The sequence below is a fragment of the Manacus candei genome, unplaced genomic scaffold, assembly GCF_025592945.1.
Source record: "Manacus candei isolate 608988 ecotype Guabito, Panama unplaced genomic scaffold, ASM2559294v1 h1tg000025l, whole genome shotgun sequence".
Classification (NCBI taxonomy): Eukaryota; Metazoa; Chordata; class Aves; order Passeriformes; family Pipridae; genus Manacus; species Manacus candei.
Genome location: NW_026138073.1, coordinates 7,627,426 through 7,643,967, shown reverse-complemented (window position 1 = coordinate 7,643,967; position 16,542 = coordinate 7,627,426). Strand labels below are relative to the sequence as shown.

Sequence of the window (16,542 nt, the reverse complement as noted above, 5' to 3'; positions counted from 1 at the left end):
CTGTGAGCTGATCCTGCAGCTCACTGCCCTGGGGTGTGGAAAGTCTCCTTGGGATGGTTGCCTGGAGGAGAATTGGAGTGGGAGACCTGCTCCCTGGGGATCCAGGTCACCACACAGACCATAGGCATGTGTCTCCAGTTAACAACCAGGTCCCAGTGCTGGCTCTCTAATGCAGTGAGGGCGAAGAGAAGCCTTGCACTACACAGCCAGTTCACACCTCTGCACCAACATGAATTTTGGCCTCTCCATGATATCAAACCCACAGAACTCATAAATGAGTGAAGCACCAAAACCCCAAATGACCAATTCAATCTGTAATGAGCAGTGTAGAGCAGACTGCATGACCCCGGCACAGCAAACTGCTAGCACTGCAGGTACTGAAGTGCCACTACTGGGAATCACCCTGGGATTTCCAAAGGATCCCAGCTAAGCTGGAAGCCTGGGTCCTGACAACAGGCGAGGTGCTGGCTAGGCATCTCTCTCCAGCCTTCCACACATGCTGTATTTTTGCTAGTTCACCATGCAAATGAACTCTACACTTTTGCTGGTGTATGTCACAGATAGGGGCCCTGGGAGTCTCTTATCCAGTTTTCCTTTTGTTTCTTGTATCAGTGGAAAAAAAAAATCCAGGCTCCCCTTAATATTATGTATTGGGCAAATACTGAAATTGCAGAGCTCCTGATTAACTCCTTAGTCTTTGTCCTATTCAATCCAGCACTTCACCAGCTACAAGTAGAAACTGCTTTCTTTTGCAAAAGGAGCTCAAAGACAGGTCCCTTAGTAAGATCTGATTGTTTCTGCACCTCTGAAGCCAAGGGGAAGGTTTTCCATTGATCAGAGCAGCATCAGACCCATTCTCATTTGCAACACTGATCTGCTCTCAAATATAACTAAAAGACAAAAGTGTTAATAAGAACAACTGCTCAGAGATGCTGTCTTTAAAGAAAATATTGATGCTTATACAACTTTGGCAGCCAGCAGATGTCAATCTTAATTTTTTTCCTTCTTATTTTAAATATTTCCCTGGTTAAGTTACTATACATCAGAATATTCTGCTAAGATAGCTGGAGCACTGACAGTTACATGAAACGTATACGATATACTTATCAAACATTTCATCCAACATCATGTAAAGCTCATACATATTTATAGTTTTCATGCAAAATGTTATGCAACAACAATGTTATTTTGTGCTGACGTTGATATTTGAAAATGTTGCATATGTCAGACATTGCTAGACAAAAAAATGTGGACATTTTGAAATAAATGCTACCTCTAAATCTCTAAAACCTACCACATCGCGCTAGGTATTTTGTGTAAAGCTGCACATGAGAACTAGCTTTCTACTGCTACAGAAGCGGCTGCTAGACTAGAAAACCACTGAATAAAAGAAAGGAAGGCTATTACAGTACTTGGCGGCTGTTTGGCCATGCCTTTGAGCATATGATCTATCATGTTAGTCTGCGTTTGAGGAGATGATGGTGGTGGCCCAGCCGGTGGCTTAGGCTTGGGCGGACGGGCTGTTGTGCATGACGGAGAGAGACGCCAAAAGTAAAGAGACAAATGACTTCATAAACAGTGACAAAAAGATGGAAACTTCGAAAGGAACATAAGCAGAAATGATCAAATACAAATGGAATAAGCTGCTGGGTTTTTTGCTCATTGGTATTTGAAGTATTGCACGGTAATGACACCATTTAACAACACGTACTCTAGAAATCGGCAGATTCGAACATCCTGCGGTACCGTGCAATCAGAAAGCTAAAAATTCAATGCAAGTATGAAACTGCACTTCATGCAGTCCCATGAGGAAACTGAAATGGGTTAATTCAGTTAAAACTCTGGAATTCAGAAAAGGTGAACTAAAAAAGATGACTTGAAGTCAGCGCCCCAATGCTTAGGTACATTTAGCAATAGAATAATGAGCCACAGGAATTAATTGCTTTGCAAATATCAATTACACATTTTAGATTTAAACGTCACTGTTGGTTAAAGGGAGCTATAAAATATTCTTGTGCAATTTAAACATGTAAAAAAATCTGTCACTTAAAAATGTGTGGTTCCTGATCGTTTCCAGCTCATTTAATTATTTTCAACTTGGAATTCTAGTGGCTTTTATATTCTGGGTTGAATCATATATAAAAACTTGCCAGCTCTATCAAATATGTTACTTGCTATTCCAAATGTTAGAATACTGCAATCAGGACTTGACCCATCTGTCATATAGTTTACAATATCAGCATAGGAAAAATTCAAAGAAAATAGCCTTTCCTTTTACATACACCCAGAGAATAAATTATATACTGTGAATATATTAACACAATAGTTTCTATTCCTTTTAATAACAGTTTTTAGCAGCATTGTGACTATTTTTAATCATGCCATTTGCAAGGAATCTGGCATATTTATCTGGACATTCTATTGCCAAAAGTCCTTGCCATTTCGCTTGCATTTTCCAGCGGGGGGAAAAAGAATCGGTTGGCTTGTGCAAAGGAGATTTCTGATTGCTTTTAATTCTCACAGAATTATAACACTTATCAAAGTATAATAAAGAATACTCGAGTAAACCATTAAGGAGCGTGAGTTAGGTTGGTGCCCCTCTCAGTACATGTGGATATACACACACACACATAAACACACATACAGCGCACACGTGCGTGCACACACACACATACATATTTTTAGCCTTTGAAGCTGTGTAATGATTAATTCAGACTCTCAGATTTAAGCTACTGGTTTCTGGCTTTTTTATTTTTCCTTGTTTTCTTGTAACAGGAAAAGCAAATCTATTCATCCATCTCTGGAGTAATCCTGATCTTTGTTCAATGTTTACCAAGAGTGGCTTTGTCCCCAGAACTAAACCTCTCAGCCTCAAGTGACAAAAATAACTGCTTTTTGGGCATTGGCCTAATGACTTTCACTCTAATTTAAAACATAAGCAAGAATTCAATTTGCTACTCACTAATGACTCCTGAGCTTGACATGTAGATGTAGAAAGAATATTTTACTGCCCTTCACTATGGAGAGCAGTTTGTGCCAAGGTCCCTGGATGGGAAGGGACGGTGGTGGGCAGAGGGGATTGCACATCTCCTCCCATCTGCATGTGACAATAGTGGGCTGGGAAACCCTCACCACCCAGGGGAGCCTGTTGGGTGCCAAAGTTGGGGGTGTCAAAGAGAGTTCCTCTTAATACTGCCCCCATCCCAGAATTGCAACTCATTGCACACCTCAGCATTGCAACCCTCAAGCATCCTTAAATGTGAGTCCAGCCCCTGCACCCCCAACAGCTACCCATCAAAAAACAGACTTCATGGACATGCAGACTCCAGAGTGTTGAATGGGCCTGACTAGTGCAAGTGTTTTCTGTCCTAGGGAAAAGTCATTAACAGAGAAGGAGGAGGAGGAAAAAGCAAGAGATGCAGCAGCATCTTCACGAGTCGCTAGTGCAGAGCGTACAGAACAGCTTGGAGGAGGCTCCCGCTGTGCAGTTGTCAGCACAGTGCCCCGGGGTGGCTCTCACTTCTGTGAGACCCCCCCAAGCACCTTCCCCTGCTCCTGGCATCCCCCTGCCACCACCCGCTCTTGGAAACAAGCTTCCACAAGGCATTGCAGCAGGATAAGCAACAAACTCTTGATATAATTCTGATCTGGCCCAATCTGCACAAATATTCAGCTCTTTTGTTTAATTCCAATTTTTCAGACCCAAATTCAAGGCTCTTGCACTACGGCTGCAAAACCACCTGGAGCGAAAGGAGAAAAGTTCTCTCTGTTCCTGGGGGCACTGAACACCCTGTGAGTCCCAACCCATGCTTTTCTTTGTTGTCTCTTTATGGCAAGAAAATTTAAAAGATTAAGGTCTGGCTAAGGAAAAAGATTAATTTCCTCTGTGAATTTAGACAGAAATGGGGCTGTGACTGCCATGCCCTATGGAGTTTATGTGCTTCTCTGGGTCCAGGTCCTCAAGATGGCACGTGAGGTCCCTTTGAGGGACTCCACCTTTCAGGGGTGGCTCAGCTCCCGCTCGGAAAGAGGGAGACATGTAAGGCTGGATGGGTTTTATGGTACTTGCTAGTGAAGAGCTGCAGTGTGTGTGGTAGGTTTTGTTTCACTTTGGCTTTTCTTTTTTCCCTGTCCTTTTCCTCTCTAATCCCTCACCACAGCCAGTTTAGTATCAGAAATGCTCTTGTATTTGCTCCTCATGTGTGTCAGATGGGTAGGATTTAAACACCTTCATCACTGAAATCAGAGGCAGGAGCAGCTTCTTCCTTACCAACAACCTGACAAAGTGCTTTCCTGGACAAATTTCTGCCAAAGGTTTTTATGCTTCTCTGTGATACTGGCGAATAAAATACTTGCAGAAGCTCAAATTACTTGGCAAATTCTGGGTTTGTGCTTGAAATAAGCTTCAGCCTGCAATGAGTATAACAGGTACATTGTTAAATCTGTGCTACTTTGGGTGTGTTATTGCACACAATTCATTGTGTGTGAATTTACAGACTGAAAGATTTTCAAACTACATGTTTTTCACTCAGCACTATGACTTCTGCTACATGGGTTACATCAACCATAGTAAGAATCACACTTGCAATAGAAGAGTATTATTGACTTTTTGTATTTTTTATAATTTGTATTTTTGTAGCTACTGATTTAAGGATTTCCTTGGAATAACTAAAACTATATGACCCTTGCCAACGGCCTTAGTATCTAAGTGTTATATGTGCATTCTTTTGCAAGCCAATCATCAAAATGATATAAAAAGCTGCTGTTATCAAGACAATTGTAAAGAATAATGGACTTAGCCATAATGGACAAGGCAAAACAGCCTTTTATTATATTCATAAAATGAATTTGCATATCTGAAAGGGATTTCAGTAACAATATTCTTTCTTTCAAAATTAGATGTGTTATCTTAAAGGCAAGAAAAAAAATCATGAAAAAAATGGTTTTTTTTCAACTCAGCAAGAGACTCCAGTTCACCTCAAAACCTCAACATACTGCCAAGTGAACTGATCTCCTGATTTTCTGATCATTACTGAATCTAGTGAAGAATTTGTGCCTATCTGAACTGTGTGTCATGCCCCAGGTAGCAAGTTCCTCCACAGCTGGTGAGAGACTTGTAGAAACATAATGTCAGAATGTAGATGTTCGGATTTCTGAACCTCTTGTAATAACTTTGTACTGCTCTAAACACTGCCTTTGAAAGGGCAAGAGGAAATCTCAGAAGCTACATAACGATTCTTCATTAAACACAACTGAATGCCACTTCAAGGAATGAAACAAATAAAGCAGCATTTCAGCAGCACATGGATACAGGTTGTCATGTCTGAGTGAAAGTGTAGGATTTATTAATGACTTCAGCCTATACCCTCACATAAAAAGATGGATGTTTCCATACATTTTGCATCTGTATTTATGTGAGGAATATAATTTTATGTTCTTTTTAAGCTTTGGGGTTCACCAAAAATGCTGGAGGGATTGCCCAGCAGGGGCTGGGCTGACAAATCATACAGGACCTCTCCTTGTCTCGGACCTGATTAATCGTCAGGCAGCTCAGCTCCTCAGCTGAGAGTTACGAATATAAGCACAGAGCTTCCCAGGCTGGGATCCAGAAATAGGGAAGGCGAGTGACGTAAAGTGAGCATGGGACTGTGACAAGGGCCAGTGCGAGCGCCTTGAAAAATACCACTGTTCCTTAACAACCTGCTGTATCGCTCTAGTCTCAAACCAACCTCTCCTGCTCCTGCTTCCTCAGCGGAGGACGCCTTCCACGCCTGCTGGAGCGACTGTACGTGCAAGATGCTCCATGGCTGGTGCCAGCTGGGGCTGATGCAGCCCAAGACTGTGCTCAGTCCCTCTCCTGGGGGTGCGCCCGGGTCCCCAGCCCGGCGCAGGCACCTGGGAGATGCCTGCTTCTGCACGGCCACTGCAGCTGCCCCTCACTGCTCCGTGGGCAGCACTGCCCCCCACCCTGACTGGGTTTCAGCCTCACACCCACCCTGGCATCACCACCGGGTGTGTTTTCAGGGGAAGTCTGGCTTCCCCGTCAGTCCGTCCTGGGAGGACAGTGCTCACCAGTGTGGTGAGATGTGGTGTCTCGGGAGCCCTGCTTCCTTGCAAGGGGATGGAGTGGCTGCCAGAGAAGCAAAAAACCTGACATGTTTGGATAGAGTAGATGATTTCCCTTGGTGACAGTGCAATAGGAGTTCAGTGGGTCCCTCTGTTTTCCAGGAGACATCCCAGTGCTCTGCCACCCCGAGGCGAGACCTATCTTTGTTTCTCATCTGTGTGCACCAACTCAGCACTACCACGAGAAGCCTCTCTTTACAGAGACCAAACCCAAACTGCAATATGAGAAATATTTGGTCTGAAAACTAAAAAAAAAACCAAACCAGTCTTACATCAAACCAATCAATTGTCAAGCTTACAACTATTGCCTTGGTTGGCACCATCTCTAGAGCTGCCTGTACCCAACTCCACCAGTGCAAGGTTGCACTCGTGTTCAAGGGAGTGCCACAGCACTCCAACACAGTGCAGCACATTTCACAAACCCTGTGCACAAGGGACGGAGAAGTTATTCTCTTCCAAAGGAATTGTGGATTCCCGACTTATATAAATAGACAAACACTTATTAAAAGGTTACACTTATTAATCTGTTAGTAGTTTTGTCTAATCAATAATTAAAGCAAGCAATTAATTTTAATTCTTTTAACATAGTTTCCTGTTTAATGTTCTATTTCAAAATTTTAAAGCATGGTAAGAGACTACACACTACTCAGGAGAAAGGACATCAAAGGGTGACATTTGTGTGTTTAAGAAGTTGTTTTCAGTATCTTATTTTTATTCTTGCTTCTGGCAAAATAAATAAAAAGTCAGGCCAAACCCCAGTCACTTTTGACTCCACTTAAGCTGAGGAACTGGTTTCAAGTTGAGTCCTGCTGACCTTGCCTGAAAATTTTTCATGTAAGACAAAGGGAGATTTGTGGGCACAAAGCAGCAGAGTCACAACTCCTTGTGCCCTGTCACTCGCTCCAAGCATAGAGAAGAAGCAAGTTTATTTTTAAATGAAGTGGGCTGTAGGAATATCCTTCTGAATTTCTAAACTGTAGGCATGCAATGGGCCATTGCAGCTAGAATGATGCTTAGTGCATTTACTGTGCTTAATGCACAACAGCCTGTGCTCACTTTAACTGCTGCAGTTAATGGTAATAATTGGGATTGTTCTATTTGCTCTTTGTTTATTTGCACCTTTTATAGCTGCGAGGAAAAATTATTTTCCATTTTCTAAATATTGATTTTTATTCACAATTAATTTTAATGTCATGCAATAGATTATGGGCCAAATTTGAGATGAGGAGGTCTGGGGAAGCCAGAACCTGGCCCAGCTTCTTGTACTGCTCTTCTGAAGCAATTTCCCTTTGCAAACAGAGCTGAAATCAACCTGATCCTTTTTTTTTTTTTTCCACAAAACAGAACAATCTACTCACAAAAATAATGAACAGTTCAGGTTTCAAGGACTTTGGAACTAGGACTCTGGGATACAACAGAAACAAGACCAGGGGCTGCAGAGCTCCACCATCCCTTCTGCAGAGACGGGCACTTGAGCTGAGCCTTTGCCTTGTTACATGTCACCACAGGTTATAAACGAGAGACAAACACAACTTCTGTCCCACTGGATTGTTTGTTACACACTAACAAAAAAATAGAAATAAAGAAAAACCCAGTCCTCTCATAAGGGCATAAAACAGAAGGTATGGAAACCAAAAATGAACGTTAGTTTAGTTATAAATGTGTTTGTTAGGTGTGGAAAATTAATGGCCAAATCACCAACATTTTTTCACCCAAAATGAGCTGCAGTTCTTTTGGAAAACAAGAAACTTTCTCTTTACAAAGACTAGATTCTCCTCTACAACTGTCTCCTAAGAAGATACTACATCTCTATGGGGTACTTCTAATCTATAGGGTACTTCTAATCTACACTCTAGTCTATGGAAGGAGGAAAAGGAGATTATGTAGACAGCACAAATTAACTCCTTAAGTATCAATGCATCTCCATTTTCAGCCTGAAGGAGTACATATCTTAAGGAGCTATGAAAATAGAAAACAAAATAAATATAACTCAACAGTCCTAACAATTTATAATGCATATACAATTGTTCACCTGCGTCCTTTTGATTCTCTATATGAAAGAGAGAAAGCAACAAGGAGAGAAAAGAGAGAAACAAGAACAGATATGCAGGATTAATGAGCAAGTGGACCGCACAGCCCCCCAGTTATGCGTGATATATGACATTTGAAAAGAAGAAAAGTCGCCCCGTCTCGCCCCCCACCCCCCAAGCGTGGGGTTACCAAAGGAGGCTCCTTTCACGGAGGTGAGAGAAAACGCTGCACAAATAGAAAACCAGAGAGGGCGAGCTCTGAGGACACAGAGGGGATCTCCGAGTGACAGCGGGGTCGGGATGTCCCCTCCAGAGCTCGGTGCAAAGGAGTAAGTAAAAAAATCGAGGAGGAGAGCAAGTAAAGTGCATCCTTCCGCTCGAGAGCTAACAGACAGGAGACATTAAGATCTGATGTACAGAGAAAGGACAGCCTTAAACGATCTTAAACACAGGATTGGGTGAAGATCTTATACGCAGGCAAAGGGATGGCTTTTTCCAAGTGTCCTTTATCTGACCTCTAGCTCACTTCTCCCCGATGTAGCTGCTACCTTTTGATTGTGTACCAGTGACAAGCACTTTACAAATTGGGGTTACACAGAAGCAAAGTAAAAATGCATTCAGGTCACGGACATAAAGAAGAACTGAAAAAACTTACAGACGGTCTGAGTTTGTCACAAACAGATGGGTTAATTGTCTAACCTGGTTTAGGCTGATAAAAAGTGACTGGACTTCTCACACTGGGTTTCACAGACAGAAGCAACAGACAAGCCAATGCTAAAAGACTTGAAGCAAGGAGAGTGAGTTGGTTTGGATCTGGACTTTCTTGAGGTAATGAGAACAGAGAGAGCGAGGACAGCATGGAGAGGAGGGTGGTAGGTACTCACGAATGGTTAAATCCATCACTTGAGAGGCCAAGCAGAAGACAGGATGCTCATACATTTCTCTCTTTTTCCCTATAAAAGAGGATTTGGGCATGCAAGAGGCTTAGGTCAGAAGTAAAGAGGTTATAGGCTATAGGTCAGAGGAAAACTTCATATCAGGTTAAAAGGAAAGTAGCCACAGAGTATTTTGGGAAACATACAGGATAAAAAGAAGGAAAAAAAATAAAAGAAAAAAAAGGAGGGTTAAAATTTGAGATCTACTGGATTAACCATTCAGCATGCCCATGAGTCACAAGAGAGGCTGTGACCATGACTCTAAAGGTTTGCTCTGAACTGTTTGCAGAATATAATGATCAAAACATCATGAATAGAGGGAAATAGAATTTCATTGGTTTAAGGCTCCAAGATACTAAGGATTTCAGCCTTCAGTATCTAAGGCTTTCACAGGTATTTCTTCATAAGCATAGCCTCAAGCATTGCTGCCACTGATTTGGTTCTTCATCTCTGACAAAAGTCCCTTCAACATGTGGCTATTCAAATGTCAGCTTTCAAAAGCAAGATTTCAAAGCCATGTACGGCGTGCAGGAACGTGTCTCACCAAGAGAAACGTGGCCTTTGCTCTTCTAAGGAAGCATTAGAACATCTAGTGGACTATGCTCATGAGAGAAAACCTGATGCATGCAGCTGGCGGATGTTGGGTTGTTCGAATTAACAATCCCAGCATGCTTGGAAATTGGTGTTACAACCACTTTTGTAGAAATAGCATCAAAAAGTGGCTGTGGCCAATCACAGATAAAGGAGGAGAAAAGCAGAAGAGAGCAGATAGTGTGGAATGAACTATTTCCCTGAAAAGGCAGCTGGAAAAAAAATAGGTTTGTTGCTTCAAAGTATTCCCAGACCTAAAAGTCACAGTGCAAAAAAGAGGGCAGATAATTAACACAACCAAGAAGAATTGAGGCACAAAAGGAAAAGTACACACTAACTGTTCTACTTTGGAAATGAATGCATTTTTACTTACAGATCATAAAGTTTGTTTTTGCATAGATTTATCTGAAAGAAGAGAGCAAATCTTACCAACGAGTTAGTGATATTTACACAGAGAACCTAAGGGAGCCAGCCCTGGGTAGAAAGCATCCATCAACAGAAAAGCTGCTTTTGATTCTCAGTCCTCCATCCTTGTCAAGTATATTTAAACATTGCATTTTACAGAATACACCAATTAAAATATCCTGTGAAGTTGAGTACTTTGATAAATTGCCTGATAATACAGTGCTTATGAAACCTTCGTTCCTTCTCTATTTTTGTCACTCATTACCAAGTCAAGAGTTGATAAACATCCTTTTAGTGCCCAATTCTTAAGTGTTTCTCGCTGGATGCATAACAATGAATTCATTACCACTGGTACACAATTTGCATCATTAGACAGAAAAAAAAAATGGAAAAAGAGAGGACATGTCATGTACAGAACCTGGACAATTTGCCATATAATAACAACCCAATTTTTCATGTAAACAAGAACTAAGAACAAATCAGAGGGAGTTTTAGGGGTTTTTTTTCCTCCTCTCAATATTGTCCTATAGGCATACAACAATAATCTTGGCTGTGGGAAAGCTTCACATCACACATGACAGAAACCCAGAGTGTAGAGCAGAACATACCATTCATCTGGAACACACAGGTTTAAGCAATTGGGAACTTGGAAAAAGTTGGGTGGGAGTTTCAACTTGGGAACAGCAGCCAACAGGGTACCAACATAAACTGAAAACATGTAAAGAACGACTGTATCGCAGAGCTTCAGTAACACATATCCTCCAGCAAACTTTAAAATGTCTTTTTGATGGCTACATGTGTCTCTGGTCACTGGTTATTATTCTCCCATAACTTAAAAGGTCAATAATATCAGCTATGCCAGATTTAGAGTGACAAGAAAGAAATCTGATGCAAGTATGGGATCGCTGATCAATGACTGTTAAGCAAACTGCAAAGACAATGAAATACTCCCAGAAAAAAAAGACATTTTAAATTGGCTACAAACAATTAAACATACATTTAAACAGTTTTTCAGCTTTTTATTTTTCATTCGTTTCCTGAGCTGTCACAAGCAATTAGTTGCACTATACCTTCAGCTGCAAAGATGACATCCCAAGTATTTCTCAATTTGTTTTTTAAAACCACGACTGTGAGTCTGAATACTACACCACTGGCCAAATGCACTAACGATCACAGAAAAAAAGCTGCAGTTCTTGTTAACTGTTTCCTCTCTCTTTTCCAGAAAAAGAAACGTTTTGCATAGCTTCCATTCTTAACTGCTTCTGAAGCCAACACCACAAAAATTATTCTGAATCACAACAGTTTTATTGACAAGAGAATAAATAGCAAATGAGCTTCTTTTAAATAGCTCCCAGCCACAGTTGCCACCTAGAAACATAAGAAAAATTGTAATTTCGCAAAGAAAGAGCCTTACCTTCAATTTTGGCATACTCTGATAGTCGAGTATAATTGACTAGAGCTGCTTGCTCCAAGCATTTACGGATGACTGTTTTTACCTCCTCTTGAGGGACCGGAGTAACTATGTCTTTCATCAGAACCTTGACACAAGAAAATCTGATTTGTTGTGGCATCGGGCACACGGAACTGCTTTTCTCCAAGCCCAGCACATCCATCCATATCCCTATGCTAGTGCTGTGTGGCTCTCGAGGCATGTGTACAATAGGCAGGACCTGCTAAAAGGTCACCTTGGCCAGCCTAAGACGTGGGACCTACCCCTCCTGTATTATTCCCCTTCTGTATCTGCACCCTATGGTACGCCCTGACATCTGTGCTGATGATTTTTTAGGGCATGACATTAAGATCCATAACAGCTTGCCCAGTGCCAGGCGATATTTTACTCTTCCCAGGCTCTGCTCACTGACTTGGGTTTGGGTCTGAGCTTGGCCATACGGCAGGTTAGCAGAGGTGAGAAGGATGTCAGAGCAGCGGGAAGGCTGGAATAGGGATGGGGAGCATGATGGTGAGCAGGTTTCATAGATCCAGGGGGAACAAGTCTGTCTGAAGACAAGAATTTCACTGGGCAGCAGCCAGGCATCGCTGACAAGGATCTGTGGTGTGGCTCCTTTCCAGGGAGATCCTCCACCCTCACATATCAACACAGACACAGGCTGTGCTGCCCTTAGTGGCCAGGCTACACACCTGCCTTCAAGCAGAAGCAGGAGAGACACCTAAATACCCACACTTCAATGTTAACTATTATTAACTGTATGTCCTATGCAAAGCCAACAGCTCCTCAAGCTCTTCTAGATGGAAAGGTACATGAATAAAGGTAATTTGAATGACTCTCTGCTGGTTTTATGCTTACCCTTTCCAGCAGCGACAGAGTGGCTTTCAGTGCACCCTCGGGACGGCCAAATGGAAAGCAGTACCTAGAAAAAACATATCATGTCAATACCAGACCAGGTGCATGTGAACAAGCCTTTCCTGAGCTATAAAGATGCTTTCCTAAATATGCCCAAGAAATTCCCTAGTCCATCTGCCTGGAATGAGCAGTCTTTCTACAGAGTAACTTTCTGAAAGGGTTTGCTGGGGACACTAAGGCAGCAAAACAGAATATAGCTTAGTTGTAAGCTGATAGTTGCAGCAGTTTCTTAAATCTGGGTGTCACCTGGAGAGTTTTTATATCTCCTAGGAAAGAGATAAATAGCATCTTCTTGTAAAAATGGGGGGAAAAAGCTTCTCTGGAAAGGACATTAACTTCCAGCTGGAGATCTGGAGATGCACCAGGCTGTAGGTAACTCACATTGCTGATCTGTGTGTGACCGTGCACAATCTGCCTGACCTGACCGGTGTAGTGGGAGTCATTCATCCCTTTTTGTGGGGGAGCATCCATCCTTCCCATACTGTGACATCCTTGCAGAAAGCCCTGCCTGTCAATACCAGGGAGAAGGGAAAGTAAGTGGGTAATAACTGAGAGGAACAGAGATATAAGAGGATAAGGGATTTTTTTGTTGTTATATTTTAGAAAAAATCCACAGCTTTACCATGCCTATGAGAGCAAGATGGTTTGAGATATCCTTTAAAGGATATATATTTAAAATCACACTCCAGCTATAAACATGCTGCACTGCCCTGTGTAGGTCTGTGTCACTTATGCAAAATTCCTGTATGCATTCAGAACCTGCCTTTTGGTTTTGCTGCTTATGGGAGGGAGCTGGGAGGAAATCAGTCCTCTCACATCCAGCCTGGGCTCTCTGCCTTTACCTGAAATGCGTGATCTGGTTCTCCAGAAGCACACGAAGCCGCTCCTTGATCTCTTCAAAGCGCTCTTTCTCGTCCACGGTCACAGTCCCTATCCCGTCAGGCCTGGAAGAGAAATGTCACAGTGATTTGGGTTCCACCTCAGCACCCTGGTACCTCATCCCCACTGCACACTGCCTTTTCCAAAAGGGACTTCATCAACTGCGAGACATGGGGAAGTCATGTCCATCAACTTCTGGACAGGGGAAGTGCCATGCCGAGACATGGGTGGTTGCAGCAGAACTGCTGCCAAGGTATCAAAAATAAACAAATATCCTCTCTCAGAGTGATAATCTAGATGTGGAAGCCCCCCCTTCCCCTTTATTTTCCTTATTAGATAAGTTGGGAAAAGCAGATTTCCCCGTAAATACAGGTATATGTACGGAGTGCAATGCCAGCTCTCGCTGCAGGATTGGGCCCATTGCCGGCAAAACAGAGACTGAATTTCTGCAGAAAAATTCAGCTACTAATTTAACACAATTCACAGTATAAAAGAATATCAACAACAAGACATATATATAAACAGAATAGAAGATTCTGCACTTCTTCTTAACCGCTGAATCACCCCACTATATTAATTTCTTGAAGTGAACCATCTTCAATATATTCTGCCGAAATGTGCCCAGAGAGTGACATGCATTTTGCATTGAAAATGCAGTGCCTTTTTGGTAATTTAATTTTAACTTACAAAAACAAGCACATTATACAATTTAGCACAGATTTTCTCAGACTATTTGATGATCCTGTATTTCAGGAGTGCACAGGAGTGTGTAGAGAGACACCCAGGTCCTGCTGCCTTGGGGTGTTTCGCATGTTTCACAGAGCACAGTGTGCAGGCAGTCCCTGCCGAGGCTCTCCTGGGGCTGGATGATGTGGTGGTCCCTGTGCTCTTCCACCCTGTACCTCTGCTGATGCCAACCCACCCGGGAGCAGAGAACAGCAATCCCCTCCTTCTCCCCCACACCCACATGGCAAAATCCGTGGCGCAGCAGCATCCCAGGCAAGAGCAAGTGTAATCCATCCATTGCCAGACAGACAATCATTGGCACTGCTTCCCATTGCAGAGAGCAAAGTCTATGGATTTGTGTACTCCTGGGCAACTCTGCTGGCACAGGCACTCTTTAGGTAATGTAAGATGTCTTAAAATTGAACAATGTTCTTACTTAAAGGCCTCCTCCAGTGTTCAGCTTAAGCTGCATAAATCCGCAGTACTAGACTGGTTTGGCTTTACAAAAGACTTGGCAAGGGATTACAAAGCTTCTAATGAACCTCCTGTCAGGGGTTAATTGGTTGGCTTTATTTTCCTCTTAAAGAATCAAAGGCCCTAAACTTAAAAAAAAAAAAAAAAAAAAGCTATAAAAATTTAAAAGCTATAAAATCTGTGCCATCACTTCTCCCTGACCCCGCATTTCGTAAGCTCTTAGTATCATAAATATGAACTCTGATATTCCAACACAGGTGAATAAACCATTAAAACATTTGGGAAGAGGAACTTGCAAACCGTACATGATATTTACTGCAAAATTTTATAGCTAAATATACATTAAATAAAACTTGCAACATGGACACAGAAAAAGACTTGAATACCAGGGCATGTATTTAAAGTTAAACAGCATTTAATCAGAATCTTTGATTATTTGCCAAATTCATTTGTGTATTAAGGAAAAAAATAGGAGAAAAGATTTAGGTTGAAACTTGGATAAAATGTCTCAGCTGGGGAACACATTTCATAAACAATTTTGGAAGTATGGATCTGGTCTCATTAGTACCTAATTAGTACTAGTTATTTTGAAGAAATGAGCAAGCCACAAAAAAACCAAATTAGATTACGAGCAAAAATTAATGTCTTAACATGCTTAATATAATTTATTCCAAAGTTCCATAAAATATTTAATATTCAGATAGAGATGTCCATGCCTTTTGTGATGCTGTGCACCGCACAGCGCCTGGTTTGCTCCCAAGCAGAGAGAGATAATTCAAGGCAGACTACAATAAATGCCGTACATTAAGGGGCAGAGTTCTTTGACTTTTGGCATTCGGTCCTCCCCCTGTACCCACAACAGCTCAGAGTGTCACTGGGTTAATTGTCTCAGCACTGACAAACGAGGGAGGGAAAGCTGCCTGCCCTGGCAGTGATTTGCTGAGGGACTGGAAAATTGTGTTACCCTTTGCTGGGTCAATAACCTCAACTGGTGAGATTTAATGGCCGGATCTGACAGCTCGGGTTGGGTCACAGCCCTTTCACAGGAGTCTCAGCTTCTCACTGTATTCGAAGCGCTCGCCTTGTAACGACTCGTGGTGGACACCAGGGATGGGCTGACGTGGCAGCATCAGCCGTGCCACGGCTGGGCAGTGGTGGCTCTGGAAGCATCACCGACCCACATGAAGATGAGGGGTGGGCTCTGGTGACAAAGCCCCTGGCCAACGCATCTCTTGCTCAAGTCACAGCACCCCAAGGGATGGCAAACAAACCACCAAGCCGCGTGTAGACCATGGAGGCTTAACCCCTTGTCTTTGCCGTCCTTGGGATCTGTGTGAGCCGGGAGGACACAAACCCAGCGGCTCCAGCCACTGCTCCCTCCATGCAGGGTGTGCTGTGCAGTGTAAACACATGCTGCTCTCGTGTATCATGCAAACTTGAGACAATCTACAGGTCAGCTGTAGCCATTTTTGGAGCAGCGTGGATGTCTGGAAGGGCCTGCCAAGTGAGAGCCATCACCGTGGCAAGGACTCCCTTTCTCACCCAGCTGTGGACTATATTGCATCTGACATGATGAGCATCTCTTGAGTCTACCTTTCAAATTTTCGGCAAACCATTTTCTCACTGTCCTTCACAAAGTTGACATTTTCGGCAGCATGATAGGAAAGATGTCATGTCGGCTGCTTTTCAAGTTGTTGTCACAGTGGTTAGCACCAGTTCTGTCATCTTTGCTTTCCTCACAATCCCCCATCTTGAGCCATGTCACAAATAATAATACTTCCGATGTTTTTGTCAAATTTCAAATACTATAACCCAGCTGCACATCTTCAGATTTACTAGTTATGTTAATCTTTGTTGCTCATCTTCCCAGAAGCTGAAGCATTAGGAACTCACTAATTAGTGACAAATGCAGGATATAGATAGAACTGGAAAAACACTACCCAAAGCCTTGCACTTAATTTATTAGCTCGATAATTTTGAAACCTAATTAAATATTCAAGTCAAATATACTTTG

The 16,542-nt window shown here is 42.4% G+C and overlaps 1 protein-coding gene across 15 annotated transcripts in view; it reads right to left on the bottom strand.

The window, feature by feature from the left end:
* CADPS (calcium dependent secretion activator) overlaps nt 1-16,542 on the bottom strand; it is a 211,905-nt gene that overhangs the window by 57,726 nt on the left and 137,637 nt on the right. For 5 of the 15 annotated variants that reach the window (XM_051788784.1, XM_051788770.1, XM_051788771.1 and 2 more), the window contains 5 exons: nt 13,292-13,393; nt 12,393-12,456; nt 11,502-11,625; nt 9,041-9,109; nt 8,159-8,176 (listed from right to left, as the gene is read on the bottom strand). In XM_051788784.1, coding sequence (XP_051644744.1) covers nt 8,159-8,176; nt 9,041-9,109; nt 11,502-11,625; nt 12,393-12,456; nt 13,292-13,393 — 377 coding nt within the window. The remainder of the gene's footprint in view (nt 1-8,158; nt 8,177-9,040; nt 9,110-11,501; nt 11,626-12,392; nt 12,457-13,291; nt 13,394-16,542) is intronic. The other 10 variants (XM_051788785.1, XM_051788777.1, XM_051788786.1 and 7 more) reach the window with 3 other exon arrangements.